Genomic DNA, 16,149 nt, shown 5'->3' with positions numbered 1-16,149 from the left:
TTCTATGCAGATTCACATGCCAACAAAATCACTGCAATCATGCTATAATGATTATCCAATATGAATTCTTATCCAGTAACCATGAAAGACTAGAATAGCCATGGAAGTTCAATAAACGTTTATTTTAAGATTGGACCTGCGGTCATGAACCATCTTAGGTTCGTTTGTCAGGACAATGATGAGGCATAAATTCTCATAGGTGTTTATGGCTGTCTGTCTTTCATGTAACCAACCAAGCCACCATCACTAACTCAGAGTTAAAGTTTAAGAGCATCAGTGCTGAATTTTCTGAAGAGCTCTCCTGCCACACTTGTGTGTAGTGGGCTGAAGAGGGCCAGGAGGGAGAGATAAAGCAATTGACTTGACTCCGATGCTGCAGGTCACTTGTGTTTTTGGCTCCGTTCGGCCTCTAGAGCCTCTCCTGAATCATGCTGTCAGATTACACTGCGGCTCTGTCGTTCAGAGCAGGACAGCTGTGAAATATGAGCAGTCAGCTGTACAGAAACAGAAACAAGCTGAAAATGATGGATGGATGCATGGATGGATGGATGGATGGATGGATGAACAGACAGACGGAAAGAACATAGATAATTAGATGTGATGGATGAATGAATGGGTAGGTGGGTAGGGATAGATAGATAGATAGATAGATATGTTTTATAGATATATTGTATTTTACAGATAGATAATTAGACATATTTTTTGGACCGATAGATTTGGATGGATGGATGAATGAATGGAGAGAGAGAATTAGCCAGCTGTGTCTCTGTGGCAGCATGGCCCAGCTGCCACACAGTGAGTGAGCGTGTCCTGGCATCTGCTGTATACATTAATGATGACAATGATGACAAAGCTTCAGAGGACAGTGGAGCACACGGCTCTTAGCAAGCGCCATGAGTCCAGAAGGCATGGAGGGTCAGGGATTGCCAGACCAGACCAGCCCCAGCCCAGTCCCTTCCTGATCCAGTGAGGGTTAAGGCTCTGCCAGTCAGCAGAGACCTTCATCTCCCCCCTCCACCACCTCCACATATGCCTTACAAGAGGAAAGACTTTCTCTGCTGCCATTAATTTTTCATGCGCACTGAGGCGCTGAAGAAAAAGCGGCAAGTTGTTGAGCTTTGCCCCTCGCCTAATCTCTCCTACACACGCTAAAGTCACTCACTGGAATAAAATAGCCAAACGATTTTGTTATATTCAACATAACATGTTCTGCTGGGGAATAAAACAGCTGTCGGTGAAGGGGAAAAAGGGAGAGAAATGGGTGTGCAGAGGAAGTTGATGAAGAGAGGCTGTGCTGAAACAGCAAAGTAAAAATTATTTGACCTAAAAAAAAATGTGAATGAAAAAAAAATCATTCTAATTTCTGTGGATTTAGTTTTACCCCCTCCAGGGATGTTAATGCAACATGTATTTTTTAAAAGAAAATTATTGAACAAAACACTACTGGAATATGGCAAGCAGGTGCCCTGGCTGTATTTTGAACTAAATATTTGGGTTCTTAGTGTTACACATTAATGTAGTATACACTTGTATATTATTTTAAATATATTAATGAAGAATTTGTACATAAATTCTGTAACAACATGGAAACAATTATTGGCTCATCCTGTAATGTAAATAAAATCTTTTGTCAGAAAATATAGATAATATGCTATTAATTCTGATTAACTTATTCTGTGTATTATGCATTTAATTAGATTTTTTTAATCGATTGGCAGCCATACTATATACCAGTGGTCCTCTCATAATTGTGTTGTCCTCTCTGTTTCAGCTGATGACCAAACACCCAGGCAAGCGTCTGGGCTGCGGTCCTGAGGGTGAGCGGGACATCAGGGAACACGGCTTTTTCCGTTACATGGATTGGGAGAAGCTGGAGAACAAGGAAGTTCAGCCACCATTTAAACCAAAAGCCGTAAGTCCAGCCAGTAACCTTACCTCTATCACACACACACACAGACATATTCTCTCTCTCTTACTTACATTCACTCTTTGCATGTTGCTGTAAACCCTGGTGGTTATTTCAGACTTGTGTCTAAATTTGAGTTTCGTTACCTTTCATTTTTTTTCAGCCCAATACTTAACACATAATGCATGACATGATTTATCAAAATAAGACAACATTGCATCAACTTACTTTGTTGTTTCTGGAAAAACATTCCTATCAACAAACATAACCCTACTGTTATTCTTAATCCTCGGCAAGTTGTTGAGCTTTGCCCCTCGCCTAATCTCTCCTACACACGCTAAAGTCACTCACTGGAATAAAATAGCCAAACGATTTTGTTATATTCAACATAACATGTTCTGCTGGGGAATAAAACAGCTGTCGGTGAAGGGGAAAAAGGGAGAGAAATGGGTGTGCAGAGGAAGTTGATGAAGAGAGGCTGTGCTGAAACAGCAAAGTAAAAATTATTTGACCTAAAAAAAAATGTGAATGAAAAAAAAATCATTCTAATTTCTGTGGATTTAGTTTTACCCCCTCCAGGGATGTTAATGCAACATGTATTTTTTAAAAGAAAATTATTGAACAAAACACTACTGGAATATGGCAAGCAGGTGCCCTGGCTGTATTTTGAACTAAATATTTGGGTTCTTAGTGTTACACATTAATGTAGTATACACTTGTATATTATTTTAAATATATTAATGAAGAATTTGTACATAAATTCTGTAACAACATGGAAACAATTATTGGCTCATCCTGTAATGTAAATAAAATCTTTTGTCAGAAAATATAGATAATATGCTATTAATTCTGATTAACTTATTCTGTGTATTATGCATTTAATTAGATTTTTTTAATCGATTGCCAGCCATACTATATACCAGTGGTCCTCTCATAATTGTGTTGTCCTCTCTGTTTCAGCTGATGACCAAACACCCAGGCAAGCGTCTGGGCTGCGGTCCTGAGGGTGAGCGGGACATCAGGGAACACGGCTTTTTCCGTTACATGGATTGGGAGAAGCTGGAGAACAAGGAAGTTCAGCCACCATTTAAACCAAAAGCCGTAAGTCCAGCCAGTAACCTTACCTCTATCACACACACACACAGACATATTCTCTCTCTCTTACTTACATTCACTCCTTGCATGTTGCTGTAAACCCTGGTGGTTATTTCAGACTTGTGTCTAAATTTGAGTTTCGTTACCTTTCATTTTTTTTCAACCCGATACTTAACACATAATGCATGACATGATTTATCAAAATAAGACAACATTGCATCAACTTACTTTGTTGTTTCTGGAAAAACATTCCTATCAACAAACATAACCCTACTGTTATTCTTAATCCTATATAATATCTCTATTTACCTTAGCACTAACCCTAACCACTATTTCTAATCCAACCTCAACCTAACTTGATTCAAAATCATCAGTTAATCTATTTGAACTGAATTTCAGGAAGTAGAATCGAAAGGGAATTAAATTACAAAAAATACAACTGCTATTAGTGTATTTTGTTACACATTTTTCAGTATGAATTACTCATAATCATGTTCATACAACATACAGGATATTTCTAGAAATATTAAATGATGGAATAATCAGTGTTTGAAATGTCACCTGTAGACATTTGTATTTATATTTAATAAATAATCTTTAATTTGATTCATTTTATTTTTTATGGTGAAAGAGCATCTATTCTAGAACACTACAGTTTATACAATATTATATCAATATGTTATATAATCAAAAGATTGATAATTTGAGGCTAGTATATATTTTTATAAAGTAAAAATCAGATATGAATCATAAACAGTGTGGTGGACTTTTGTTTATTTGCTTTTTTATGGCAAAATTAAGATCTGTTTAGTTATCTACATAAAGTTGGTAGACAATAGAAAAAGTAAAATGAATTTCAGGGAGTAAATTAGCATAGTTACTCATTAATTATGTAATCATTTATGTTTTGTCATATTTGATGTATTTTATTTATTGTATTGGAATAAGTGAAATTTAACACACTTGTGTTTCATTGAATTGCAACAGAAAATCCTTCATGTCATTCAAATTCAAATTCTATTTCAGCATCCTGTGGGGTTTAATTTAATTCTAAATCTTATCAAATTATTTTTTCTTAAATTCTGAATTTCACCCTACCCCGCACTCTAGAAACCTAACCCTAATATAAGAGGGCTGTGATTGGTTAATAGGAATGTTGTCTCAGGACCAGCAAAGGATGTTGATCCAGGATAATGTCTTACTTGTGTAAATCACATTAAGCGACCTGTAACAGCTCAAGCTCAAACTGGCCGACTGGACACATAGTTTTCAAAGACGGTGTCAAAGTAGTCAAATTCTGCTGTACTGTAGCACAGATGACAAGCCAAACTTTCAGGGCTGTGGAGAGCAGTAGGGTGTAATGAGGAGTCTGTATCTCCTTCTTAAAGTCCAGGACACACCACCAAGCCGGCGTCAGCGAGTGTCTGTCGGGCTAGTTTTTTTTTTGGTGTGTTCCACACGTTGGCGGCAGTTTGCCTGATTCAACATGTTGAATCGGCATTGGCTGTCGGCGAGAGAGAACTCTGATTGGATGTTCAGTTTAGCAAACAAGTCAGTGCCCAAGAATTAAAGTGAAAGGGATGAAAACGAGCAAGTAAATGAAGGCGGCACAGACAGAAGCCTGTTCTAATGTTCCGTGATCTTACCCAAGCATTCCAATATGCAAATATTTTCACATGAGCCACTTAAAATGAAGAAAGTTATCAACATAACTGATATTCAAAATGGTAAGCAAGTGCTGCTTTGTCTATGTTTTGTATATCTGCGTATATCTTGTATATCCTTGTTTTGGTTTCTCCTTTTGAATGACGAATATATACTATTGATAGCTGCTGATATAGGCAGCTAATTCCTCTCACGCAGGCGCAGAACACACGTATTAGTTTGCAGACGGCTGTAGTCTGTGCTGTGTGTTCAAGTGCAGCTTTTTGGTCCAGTCGCTGCCGACGCAAGGTGACAACACTGTCGGCTTTCGTCGCTGCTAGTTCTTTGAAGTGGGCTTGGTGTGTCCCTACACGCCACAGCAAGAGGCACAGTAGCATCTTAGCTGTGCTAGCGGTGTGTGCGCCAGGGCTCCGGCCGAGCAGAGACGCATTTGTCAGCCTCAGTCAGATCCTTAATGAGTACAGCTTCTCTTGCGTCTGTGTGTGTGTGTGTGAGAGAGAGAGAGAGAGAGCTGTCAGATGGAGCAGGCATTGCCCAGGCAGTACTGTGCTGCATAGTGCTTCCCTCCACATCAACCCTCCTGACCTCCCGCTCGGACTCAGACTGGCCTGTTAAACGTGATCTCCTTCCTGCAGCGCCTCCTTGGCATTGAGGTCTGGGTGCACTCATTGAGAACAGATTGTCCTGTTGATTTTAGAAAACCGAGTTCATTGCTGCCATTAACTTTATCTTCACCATAAAATCTGAAGTTTTACTTTAGCACTTGAATTGAATGTGTTAATTTTAGTGGCAGAGGTAAAGTGTGTAATTTCTGTGCCACTAGTGTCACTAAACGGAATAGTAAAAATTATGTTTTCAAACAGGTTTCCAATGTTTCGGTTTTTCAAACAGATTTCCATTGGTTGAGCCAATGTTTTTGACATGAAACATCATTGGTTCTTGCTTGTCTCATAACTAGTTGTAACACAGTACTACTGTACGGTATATTGTAATTCAGATCAATTTTTATTTTACTATATTTTCTATGAAAATTAAAAGGAATAGTTCACCCAAAAATTTAAATTATTTTCTCTCAGTCCATCCAAGATGTAGATGAGTTTGTCAGGGATTATGGACTGGTCGCGACACTTTATAATTAAAACACCTTAATGATGGATTTGATTTTTACAAACACACAGCTTTTCACTTCACAAGACATTAACTGATGGACTAGACTTACTTGTAGATTATTGTGATGTTTTTCACAGTTGTATGAACTCTCATTCTGACGGCACCCATTCACTGCATAGGATCCATTGGTGAGCAAGTGAGTCAATGCTGAAATTCTATAAGTCTGTTCCCAGTTTTCAGGCTTACTTATACTGTGAAACAGCAGTGAGGTACATTAGCTCACTGTTCAGGTGTGTGTGATTAGGAGTGTTCATGCGGTGTTGGATGCCTGTGTAGCAGCAGATGGATGTTTGTGTGTTGGTGTCATAAGCTGAGCAGAAAGACGGATGATTTTAGACCCTCTTCGTGACGACGGCCACATGCTTGATGGACATTCAAATAACTGTGATTTACAAACTCAGGCAATTATGATCTGAATGAGACTCACGTTGTCTCATTTGGAGACCAAAAATTCATGCAGACATTAGCTCTGTTCCAAAACTTAGTAAGAGGCATTTGTGGGCAGCATTTTAAGGTGTCGTAGGCACGGTCCAAAATCAAAGGCAATCCCAGAATGCTCTGCAACAAGCGTGATTAAAAAACAGCAAGTGTTTACCAAAGTGCTACACAAGCATAATCAATTAAAAAAAATGAACGCATAAAAACAAACATAAGACCAAAACAATCATAAAACCTGCTCTCATACCATGTTAAATGCCAAAGAATAGAATTCAAACTTTATTCAAATTCAAACCAAAGAAAAGAATTCAAAGTTTTGAGACTAGATTTAAAAGCAGAAAGTGTTTGGGCCTGCCTAACATGGAGAAGCAAATTATTCCAGAGTTTTGGGGCTGCCACTGCTAAGGCACGGTCCCCCCTACTCTTCAACCTTATTCGAGGCACAACCAAAAGTAAATGCTCAGCATACCTAAGTGCTCTTGATGGAGTACATAACTGTATTAAATCAGAAAGATATCTTGGTGCCAATCCATTTAGCAATTTAAATAGTAAAACTAAACTTAAACTTAAAATCGATTTTAAAATGAACAGGAAGCCGGTGAAGGGAGGCCAGTATTGGTGTAATATGTTCTCGCTTGCCTTCTATGTATATAATTAATTTGAAACTTAAAGTTACGGATGCACTGAAAATTCTGCCCAATACGTGTTTTGTTTTTTTATGCTATGGCAGGCGTTGCTAGACCTTTTTATGGGCCCCAGTAAAATATTGCTGTGCCCCACTAAAAATATTACTGATAAATCCTTGATCTAACTGGCCAAACTGGTTTTCAGAAATGTCAAAAATTGTTTGTGATTCAGTTTGATTCATTCAAATACTTTATCAACAGAATCACTTGCAGTGTTTTCTCACCATAACAGTATCCAAAAAAAAGTTTTTTAATGGCCAATATTAATTTATTTTGGACTATTTTGTCCAAAATAAAAAAAATAACACATTAAAAATGAAAATTGTCTGTTGTTATATGAATTTAGGCGTCCAAACAAACTAATATACAGTGTGAAATATATTTATTTTGGGTTGAAATCAGGTGGAAAATCTCGTCAAAAAAAAAAAAAAGTTTACTTCCCTAATATGTCTACTACTTACGCAAACGTTGATCACACTACAAACAATACAAAACTGCTATAAGAAACAGAAAAGATTAATTCATTGTTTACCTGAGTCTTCAGTCTATGATTAGCTCACCACCTCTTATCTGACAAGTCTTCGGGTTTGGGCTTATGGGACTGTCACGTGATGAACGATCGACTCGAAAATCCCCGAAGACTCGAGATGAACTAATCAATTCTCTTTCCGGCTCAGACTGCATAGGGTAAGCTTATGGGTCTGTCACGTGATGAACGAACAACTCGAAAAACCCGAAGACTCGAGATGAACTAATCAATTCTCTTTCCGGCTCAGACTGCATAGGGTAAGCTTATGGGTCTGTCACGTGATGAACGAACAACTCGAAAAACCCGAAGACTCGAGATGAACTAATCAATTCTCTTTCCGGCTCAGACTGCATAGGGTAAGCTTATGGGTCTGTCACGTGATGAACGAACAACTCGAAAAACCCGAAGACTCGAGATGAACTAATCAATTCTCTTTCCGGCTCAGACTGCATAGGGTAAGCTTATGGGTCTGTCACGTGATGAACGAACAACTCGAAAAACCCGAAGACTCGAGATGAACTAATCAATTCTCTTTCCGGCTCAGACTGCATAGGGTAAGCTTATGGGTCTGTCACGTGATGAACGAACAACTCGAAAAACCCGAAGACTCGAGATGAACTAATCAATTCTCTTTCCGGCTCAGACTGCATAGGGTAAGCTTATGGGTCTGTCACGTGATGAACGAACAACTCGAAAAACCCGAAGACTCGAGATGAACTAATCAATTCTCTTTCCGGCTCAGACTGCATAGGGTAAGCTTATGGGTCTGTCACGTGATGAACGAACAACTCGAAAAACCCGAAGACTCGAGATGAACTAATCAATTCTCTTTCCGGCTCAGACTGCATAGGGTAAGCTTATGGGTCTGTCACGTGATGAACGAACAACTCGAAAAACCCGAAGACTCGAGATGAACTAATCAATTCTCTTTCCGGCTCAGACTGCATAGGGTAAGCTTATGGGTCTGTCACGTGATGAACGAACAACTCGAAAAACCCGAAGACTCGAGATGAACTAATCAATTCTCTTTCCGGCTCAGACTGCATAGGGTAAGCTTATGGGTCTGTCACGTGATGAACGAACAACTCGAAAAACCCGAAGACTCGAGATGAACTAATCAATTCTCTTTCCGGCTCAGACTGCATAGGGTAAGCTTATGGGTCTGTCACGTGATGAACGAACAACTCGAAAAACCCGAAGACTCGAGATGAACTAATCAATTCTCTTTCCGGCTCAGACTGCATAGGGTAAGCTTATGGGTCTGTCACGTGATGAACGAACAACTCGAAAAACCCGAAGACTCGAGATGAACTAATCAATTCTCTTTCCGGCTCAGACTGCATAGGGTAAGCTTATGGGTCTGTCACGTGATGAACGAACAACTCGAAAAACCCGAAGACTCGAGATGAACTAATCAATTCTCTTTCCGGCTCAGACTGCATAGGGTAAGCTTATGGGTCTGTCACGTGATGAACGAACAACTCGAAAAACCCGAAGACTCGAGATGAACTAATCAATTCTCTTTCCGGCTCAGACTGCATAGGGTAAGCTTATGGGTCTGTCACGTGATGAACGAACAACTCGAAAAACCCGAAGACTCGAGATGAACTAATCAATTCTCTTTCCGGCTCAGACTGCATAGGGTAAGCTTATGGGTCTGTCACGTGATGAACGAACAACTCGAAAAACCCGAAGACTCGAGATGAACTAATCAATTCTCTTTCCGGCTCAGACTGCATAGGGTAAGCTTATGGGTCTGTCACGTGATGAACGAACAACTCGAAAAACCCGAAGACTCGAGATGAACTAATCAATTCTCTTTCCGGCTCAGACTGCATAGGGTAAGCTTATGGGTCTGTCACGTGATGAACGAACAACTCGAAAAACCCGAAGACTCGAGATGAACTAATCAATTCTCTTTCCGGCTCAGACTGCATTGGTTAAAGCTTATGGGGCTGTCACGTGATGAACGAACGACTCGGAAAAACCCGAAGACTCGAACCAGGTGAACTACTTGACTAATTCCAGTACAGAACCTATAGGATGTTGCGCATGCGCGACTGAACGAATCACTCCCCGAGACGACTCGTTCTTCCCGAGTCACATTAAAGATTCGTTCAAAACGAACGAATCGTTCAAGAACGACCCAACACTACATGTCATCCATATTTATTGGATCAAGTGTGAGTTGAATGCGGTTCTTGAGCGCATTCCTGTGTACATAGAGTTCAAAATCGCTCAATTTCAACGGTTATAATGCTGCCTTCAAAGGCAGCTGCCTATGTAGTTAGAGAGGAAGCTCACTAGGTATTGTTTTCAAAGCTATTATGTGCGTTTGAACCTGTAATTAAAGAGCTGAAGGCAAGCTGGTCATTGAGGACAGTTCCCTAGAATCTGCCCTGTTCCTGCTGAGCACCTCCTCCCCAGATCTCACTCTGCTGGGAAACAGTAGTCTGACATAGGATTTGGATGGCATGTCCCTCACACAGCCTGTGGCTCTGAAATTAAGCGTGACAGCACTGTCTGGCAAGGGATCACTGCGATGAGGTGGATTAGGCAATCGGACCCAGGGGATGCGAAGAGGGATGCAGGCCTCGAAACAGTCAAAGTGACTATACAGCTCGGGTTTGGAGCAGAACGAGGAGAGGGCTGCCATACAGAGCTCTTCATTTCTCTGCTGGTGCTGCTGAATTATCTGGTGGCAGGTGAGAAGTGACTGTTGATTTGTTGCTTGGGATGCCAGCCAGCTCTAGGTGGAATGCCTCTGACTGTATCTGCAGCAGATGGACTGTTGTTGCCTGTGCAGTACAAGACTGCCAGCAGTGGCCCGCGTGTGCTAGCCATGGGAGGGCGGCTCTCTGAACGCTGACAGTCTCTTTGCTGCCAGCGCCGCTCACTCTCACTTCCTGTATGTCACCCGGCACATTCTCTATGTCGGTGCAGATTGGACACAGTCACCTTAACCTCACCCTTTCATTTACACACACTGTCCGTCATGCTCCGCTCATGCTGGAACAAAGGAGTGATGGGTGGAGGTGAAAAGGGATCAAAGCCAGGTGAGGAGAGTGACAGATTCATGATGAAAATCCAGGCGATACCAGAAGGCTTCCATGCTAGTAAATACTGGTGAGTGTTGATTTTGATGATCACCAGTAAAAATGGTAAAGCTCTCAGTGAAGCGGTTTCACGGAGCGAGTAGATAGTTCTGTACAGTGAAAGTGAACGAGAACAAATGCAGTTTGCAAATGCAAAAAATGACAAGGACCAGGTCATTATGCCAGGATGTGAGGTTAGACATCAGTGGTTATTTATAATCTTCAGTGATTGATATGGTTATTTTTGGAAGAGTATTCCTAACCTAATTTCTTGCTAGCTTTTAATACATTTCAAAGCTTTTAACAAATGTAATCTAATTTTAATACATTTGTTTTAGATACAATTAGATGGATATTACTTTTAAAACAATAATTTTTCTGTCACTGAAAATATAATTCATAATTCTAAAATTACCTTAATTATAATTTAGATTTAGTTTATATTTCGGTTTGTTCTGTGTGTGTCATTTGGGAACATACATTGAAAAAGTGACAATAAAGACATTCATAAAGGTAAAGATTTCTATTTCGAATAAATGCTGTTCTTTTGAACTTTCTATTCATCAAACAATCCTGAAAAAATATGTATCATGGTTTACACAAAAACATTAAGCAGCATAACTGTTGTTAACATTGATTTATAATAAGAAATGTTTCCAGAGCATCAAATCAGCATATTAGAATAATATCTGAAGGATCATATGATACTAAAGACTGGAGTAATGACTGCTGAAAATTCAGCTTTGTATCACAGGAATAAATGACACTTTCACTACATTAAAGCTGAAAACAGTTATTTAGAATTGAAATAATATTTTACAATATTGCTGCAACCTTGGTGAAAGTAAACATGCATAAAAATACATAAAATAAATATATAAATAAATAAATGTGTGTGTGTGTGTGTGTGTGTGCACGTCTGGTTGCTCTAGAGAGACTGTCACTGTAATATGTGTTCTGTAAATGGCTGTTGATAAAAGCATCATGGGGCTTAAGCTAGTTAAGAAGTCTTTTGGAGCCACCAGGACTCCATCATCTCACGCTGGGGTCCAGCTATGGTTTTTTGAACAGGCTTTGCCCAGAGTGAAGGTTGGAGAGCATGTCGTAGTCAGAAATGACAACTGTGTGGGCGTGATGCTCCATAGCTTTTGCTTTAAATAATATTATTCTCCCTTTCATTCCCTCTCCCTTCATCCACATCCGCAGTCACTCACAGATATGAGCGAGCTGAGGGAAAACACTTTTTCTCACAGATAAAAGCAGAGTGTGTGTCAGAGAGACAAGGTCTGCGTCAGTGAGCGATGGACGCTTGTGAGAGAGAGAGTTGTAAATGGGCAGTGTTTAACAGCAGTCTTCAGACAAGCTGCTTGTCACATGTGTGTCTTTAAGAGCAAGGGCTGTTCACAGTGGATGTGGCCCTCTGATGCTAATGACTGTGGACAGGTGATTTTAAGAGTACACCAAAAAGCTTTTCCCTCAATTTTCAGGGGCTGACGAGAGACGGGTCATTCGACTCTTTGTGGGTTCACTTGCCTAGGTGGCATAGGGCACGTATGGCAGCGAGTGGGCAGATTCATAAGTCGCAACCTCCCCTGATCGTGTTTGGAAATACTAATGCATCTGAGGCGGGGCGACAGGGGTCAGGTGGCTGCTGCATGGGACCATTAATTGAGTTTAAATTAGAGGGGCTTCTGAATGCAGAGGTACACAGATGCTGCGTGGAGTGATTTAATGGTTCTCACCCACAGATGTTATGCCTCAGTGCTCTCACTGTCTGTCACTCTCTGCGTGTGTGTGTGTGTGTGTGTGTGTGTGTGGCTGTTTAGTATTTAGAGGTAGTGAGTGAACTTGCCAAGAAAGTCTGAACTTTGATTGTGTCTCTGTCTTTTTTAAGATGTATTGTTTGTAAATCATTCACATGGTAGTCAGATGCCTCCTGCTGAAAATGCAGAGCCACATCTAAAGCTATTGTGTTTGCTGCCAGGTCCACGCTAAGGATTCTGGGCTAATGGTACCGTCAAGAAAATGAGGTCATTTCATGCTGTATGAAATGGGGCTTTTAAAGGCTGAAGCTTTTGTTGGGCTGCCCAGTGGCGTAAGGAGTGTTTATTCTGAAGGGTTTTGGACTTACTAATGCTTCTGTTTACCTAGAATTCAGGTACAGGCTGTATTTAAGGATGAGATAAGCGATCATTTAACATGTTTTTTGCAACCTTATTTTAAAATATGTATGTAAATATGTGTAATGTATATAAATATGTATATAAATCCTGAAAGAAAAAAAGGTATCATGGTTTCTACAAAATAATAAGCAGCACAACTGTTAATAATAAGAAATGTTTCTTGAGCTCCAAATCTCAGCATATTAGAATGATTTCTGAAGGATCATGTGACACTGAAGACTGGAGTGATGACTGCTGAAAATTCAGCTTTATCATCACACCAACAAGTTACACTTTAAAATATCCAGAACAAGAAATGTACATTTCTTTCATTTTGAAGGATCTGTAGCGAATGGACCCAAAGTTGATTGCCCACCCATTGTGCTCATTAGAAGCAGAACCCTTTATAGACTTTAGCAAGGTCTTCACTCTGATTGGTGGAAATGATGAACTCCTGTGAAGTCGAAAGCTTGTGATTTTGTCCCGTGCAGTGGGTCTGTATATAATATGTTTGATCCATGCGCATAATATCTGATCTACAATACTGTGGTGTTGATTCTCCACTAATGACCGCATAGTATTACAGTATATCACAAAATATGCAGTCACAATATGTTGTTATAAAATAATGCATATGTTGAACAGTAACACATGGATTGTGATATGCATCATATCGTGAGCTGTCTCGGCTCAAATTTTCACCACTTGCCAGATTTTTCCTCTTTCATTGTGGCTGCTCCGACAGTATTGTTTGCCAAAGGAGAGGATGCAGAGATATCTCATCATGGGCCAGAGGTAGAGAACTGGCCAAGTTTGGAATATTCTGATGGTTTGACTTTGCTTGAGTCCTGCTCATGAATATTGCATGACGAGCTGTAAAAGGTGAGTTTTGATATCGTACTGGATTGCCACTGATCAATGCCCTCCATTGTAAAGATGTCCGCATGTGTGAACGGTGCAAAGGATTTCACTCTCATTTACAGATTCACTTGCGTGGACTTACCCGTTTCTTACCATTATAATGCGTGAGCTATTTAAATGTCACTGGAAGTGCAACAGAACATTGGAGTTTCAAAAGCTGACATTTGAAATGAAGCGTATGTGTTTGTGGTGGCATTAATGCTGTTGTTGTTGTTGTTTTCAAAAGCATCATGAATGACACCCTAACATGCCATTGACATCTGGAACATATTTCTGTATCAGTGTGAGTGTAAAGGTCTCACACGCGCCTCCATGAATTTGTTTGTATTTTCCAAGTTACACCCAATGCCTTGATGGAAAGACCAGCTTTAGGTATATTATGTGAATTCCCATATTGGTGCAACTGGTGGACCAGTGAAAAAATGCTGGTCATTGTGCTTCATTAGATCCAGACCAGATCAGTTTACCTAAAAGTTTTAATTCTGTTATCATTTCCTCATGTTGTTCCAAACTTTGACTTACTTTTTTGTGGAATGCATAAGAAGTTTGAATAATGTTCTGTTTGTTATTGTCAATGCAATTGCAATGAAAGGTGACTGAATCTTGAAGCTTTGGAAAAAGCAAAAAAAAGCAAAAGCACCATAAATAATATACGACACATGCACTATATTACATATGGCTTCGGATGCAGTATGATGGCTTGATGAACAGACTGAAGTCATCACTGATAATCTTCCACTCCAGTGAGCTGTTAACCACTGCAAACAGATCTTTGAGTCAGTGAGCCTGTCAGTTTTCTACTGTCCTATGTTTTCTTCAAAAATAAATAAAATATCTGACTGAAATGATTATTTATATATGAATCAGACATCATTACTTCTCAAGTATTTTCAATGAAGTCAAGATTTTCAGTGAATAATGAGTACAATTTTGGTCTGGTTCTCTAGCGATCATATTGCTTCAAAGACTTGACTTCAAAGACACTGAAGTTGTATGGACCACCTGTATGATTCTTTTATGGTGCCTTTGTTGTTATTGTTTATTAGGAAGTTTTTTATTTTTATTTTTTATATATAGCTTTGGAATGACATGAATGGGAGTAAATCATGACAGACTTCTAATTTTTTGGGTATACTCTTATAAATAAAGGTTCTTTTTTGGCATTTATGATTCCATGAATTACCTTTAACGTCCATGGAACCTTTCCGTTGTACAAAAGGTTCATTTTAGTTGAAAAAGTTAGTTCTTTACACTAAGAAAAAAATGGTTCTTTCAAGATCTGTCCACTGAAGGTTCTTTGGGAACTCAAAATGGTTCTTCTATGGAATCCCTATGAAAATCCCCTTTTAGAACCTTTATTTTTAAGAGTGTAAACAATCACCTAAAGCTATTTCAGCAGTCTGGTAGGGGCCTACAGTATGCTGGTCTATTCAACAGGATATGCATCCATGTATTCAAAACTGCTGTTCAGTAATCTACAGCACCTGTCACAGCCCTTACATTCACATCCATTCCCATACTTTTATTTCGTCTCTTTTTTACGTTCTGCTTTTGTCTTTATGACCATGTTCATCATCCCCCATCCATTACATGCCTCTCTTGTTCTTCTCTCCCTCCTGCAGTGTGGCCGGGATGCAGAGAACTTTGACCGCTTTTTCACACGCCATCCACCGGTTCTCACCCCTCCAGACCAGGAGGTCATCATGAACCTCGACCAAGACGAGTTTGAGGGCTTTTCCTTCATAAACCCCGAATACCCTGCCATGGAAGCCCAGAGTTAAGGGCGACCCTCTAAAACTAACCCAACCCTCCATCAAACCCCCTCTTCATCACACCTCCTTATGTTTATGTATCATACACTCCGTAAAACGGGCGTGTGTATGTATATAAACAGCCATGCACTGAAACTAAACCATCTATATACATATGCATGCGAAACTTCGATATTCTTAGATTAGCCTGAAGGTCGCTGCGGCTTTCACGACATCCCATTGAGTGTATCCATGCTGGAGGAACGTTCGAATCTAAAGGCTGTCTTTATACTATTTGTACTCTACAGCTTTCCTGAATGTGGTGTGTATTGCATAGCTCTCTTTTTTACCTGTCCTCAGATATGTGTGTTTCTGGCACCTTCGGTGTTCAGATTCAGCCATTTGCACTAAAGGTGCATGAATCGCATACGACATGCATAATGGCTAGCCTCGCTCTCCTTATCCAGCCTGTGACCGTGATATTCTGCTAATTTTATAGTCAAACCATTTTGCCTGTTTCAAAAAGAATGCAAACTCAAAAGGTTTTTGCATGACGATTTTGTTTTGCCCGAACTTTTATGCTACACATGTCGTTAGTTAGCTCTGTAGTGAACCTTAGTCTTGTTTTAATCTCTGACTTGCATTGTACAGACAAGTACATAACAGAAATTGACCAAAGTTTTTCTTTCTTTTTTTTGGAAGCATGAGTAAATCTGACTTTTTAGGATGCC

The 16,149-nt window shown here is 39.8% G+C and overlaps 1 protein-coding gene across 1 annotated transcript in view; it reads left to right on the top strand.

Annotated features, from left to right (window-relative positions):
* The window catches only part of LOC107752983 (protein kinase C beta type-like), a 129,279-nt gene extending 113,346 nt beyond the window's left edge, over window positions 1–15,933 (top strand). The window contains exons 16-17 of the mRNA XM_016569064.1: window positions 1,772–1,912; window positions 15,290–15,933. Of these exons, the coding sequence (XP_016424550.1) occupies window positions 1,772–1,912; window positions 15,290–15,448 (300 nt within the window). The 3' untranslated portion in view covers window positions 15,449–15,933. The remainder of the gene's footprint in view (window positions 1–1,771; window positions 1,913–15,289) is intronic.
* The last annotated feature ends 216 nt before the right edge of the window (window positions 15,934–16,149 follow it).

This window comes from Sinocyclocheilus rhinocerous, unplaced genomic scaffold (assembly GCF_001515625.1).
Source record: "Sinocyclocheilus rhinocerous isolate Xijiao unplaced genomic scaffold, SAMN03320098_v1.1 scaffold191, whole genome shotgun sequence".
NCBI classification, from domain to species: domain Eukaryota; kingdom Metazoa; phylum Chordata; class Actinopteri; order Cypriniformes; family Cyprinidae; genus Sinocyclocheilus; species Sinocyclocheilus rhinocerous.
This window is presented reverse-complemented; position numbering and strand designations above follow the sequence as displayed.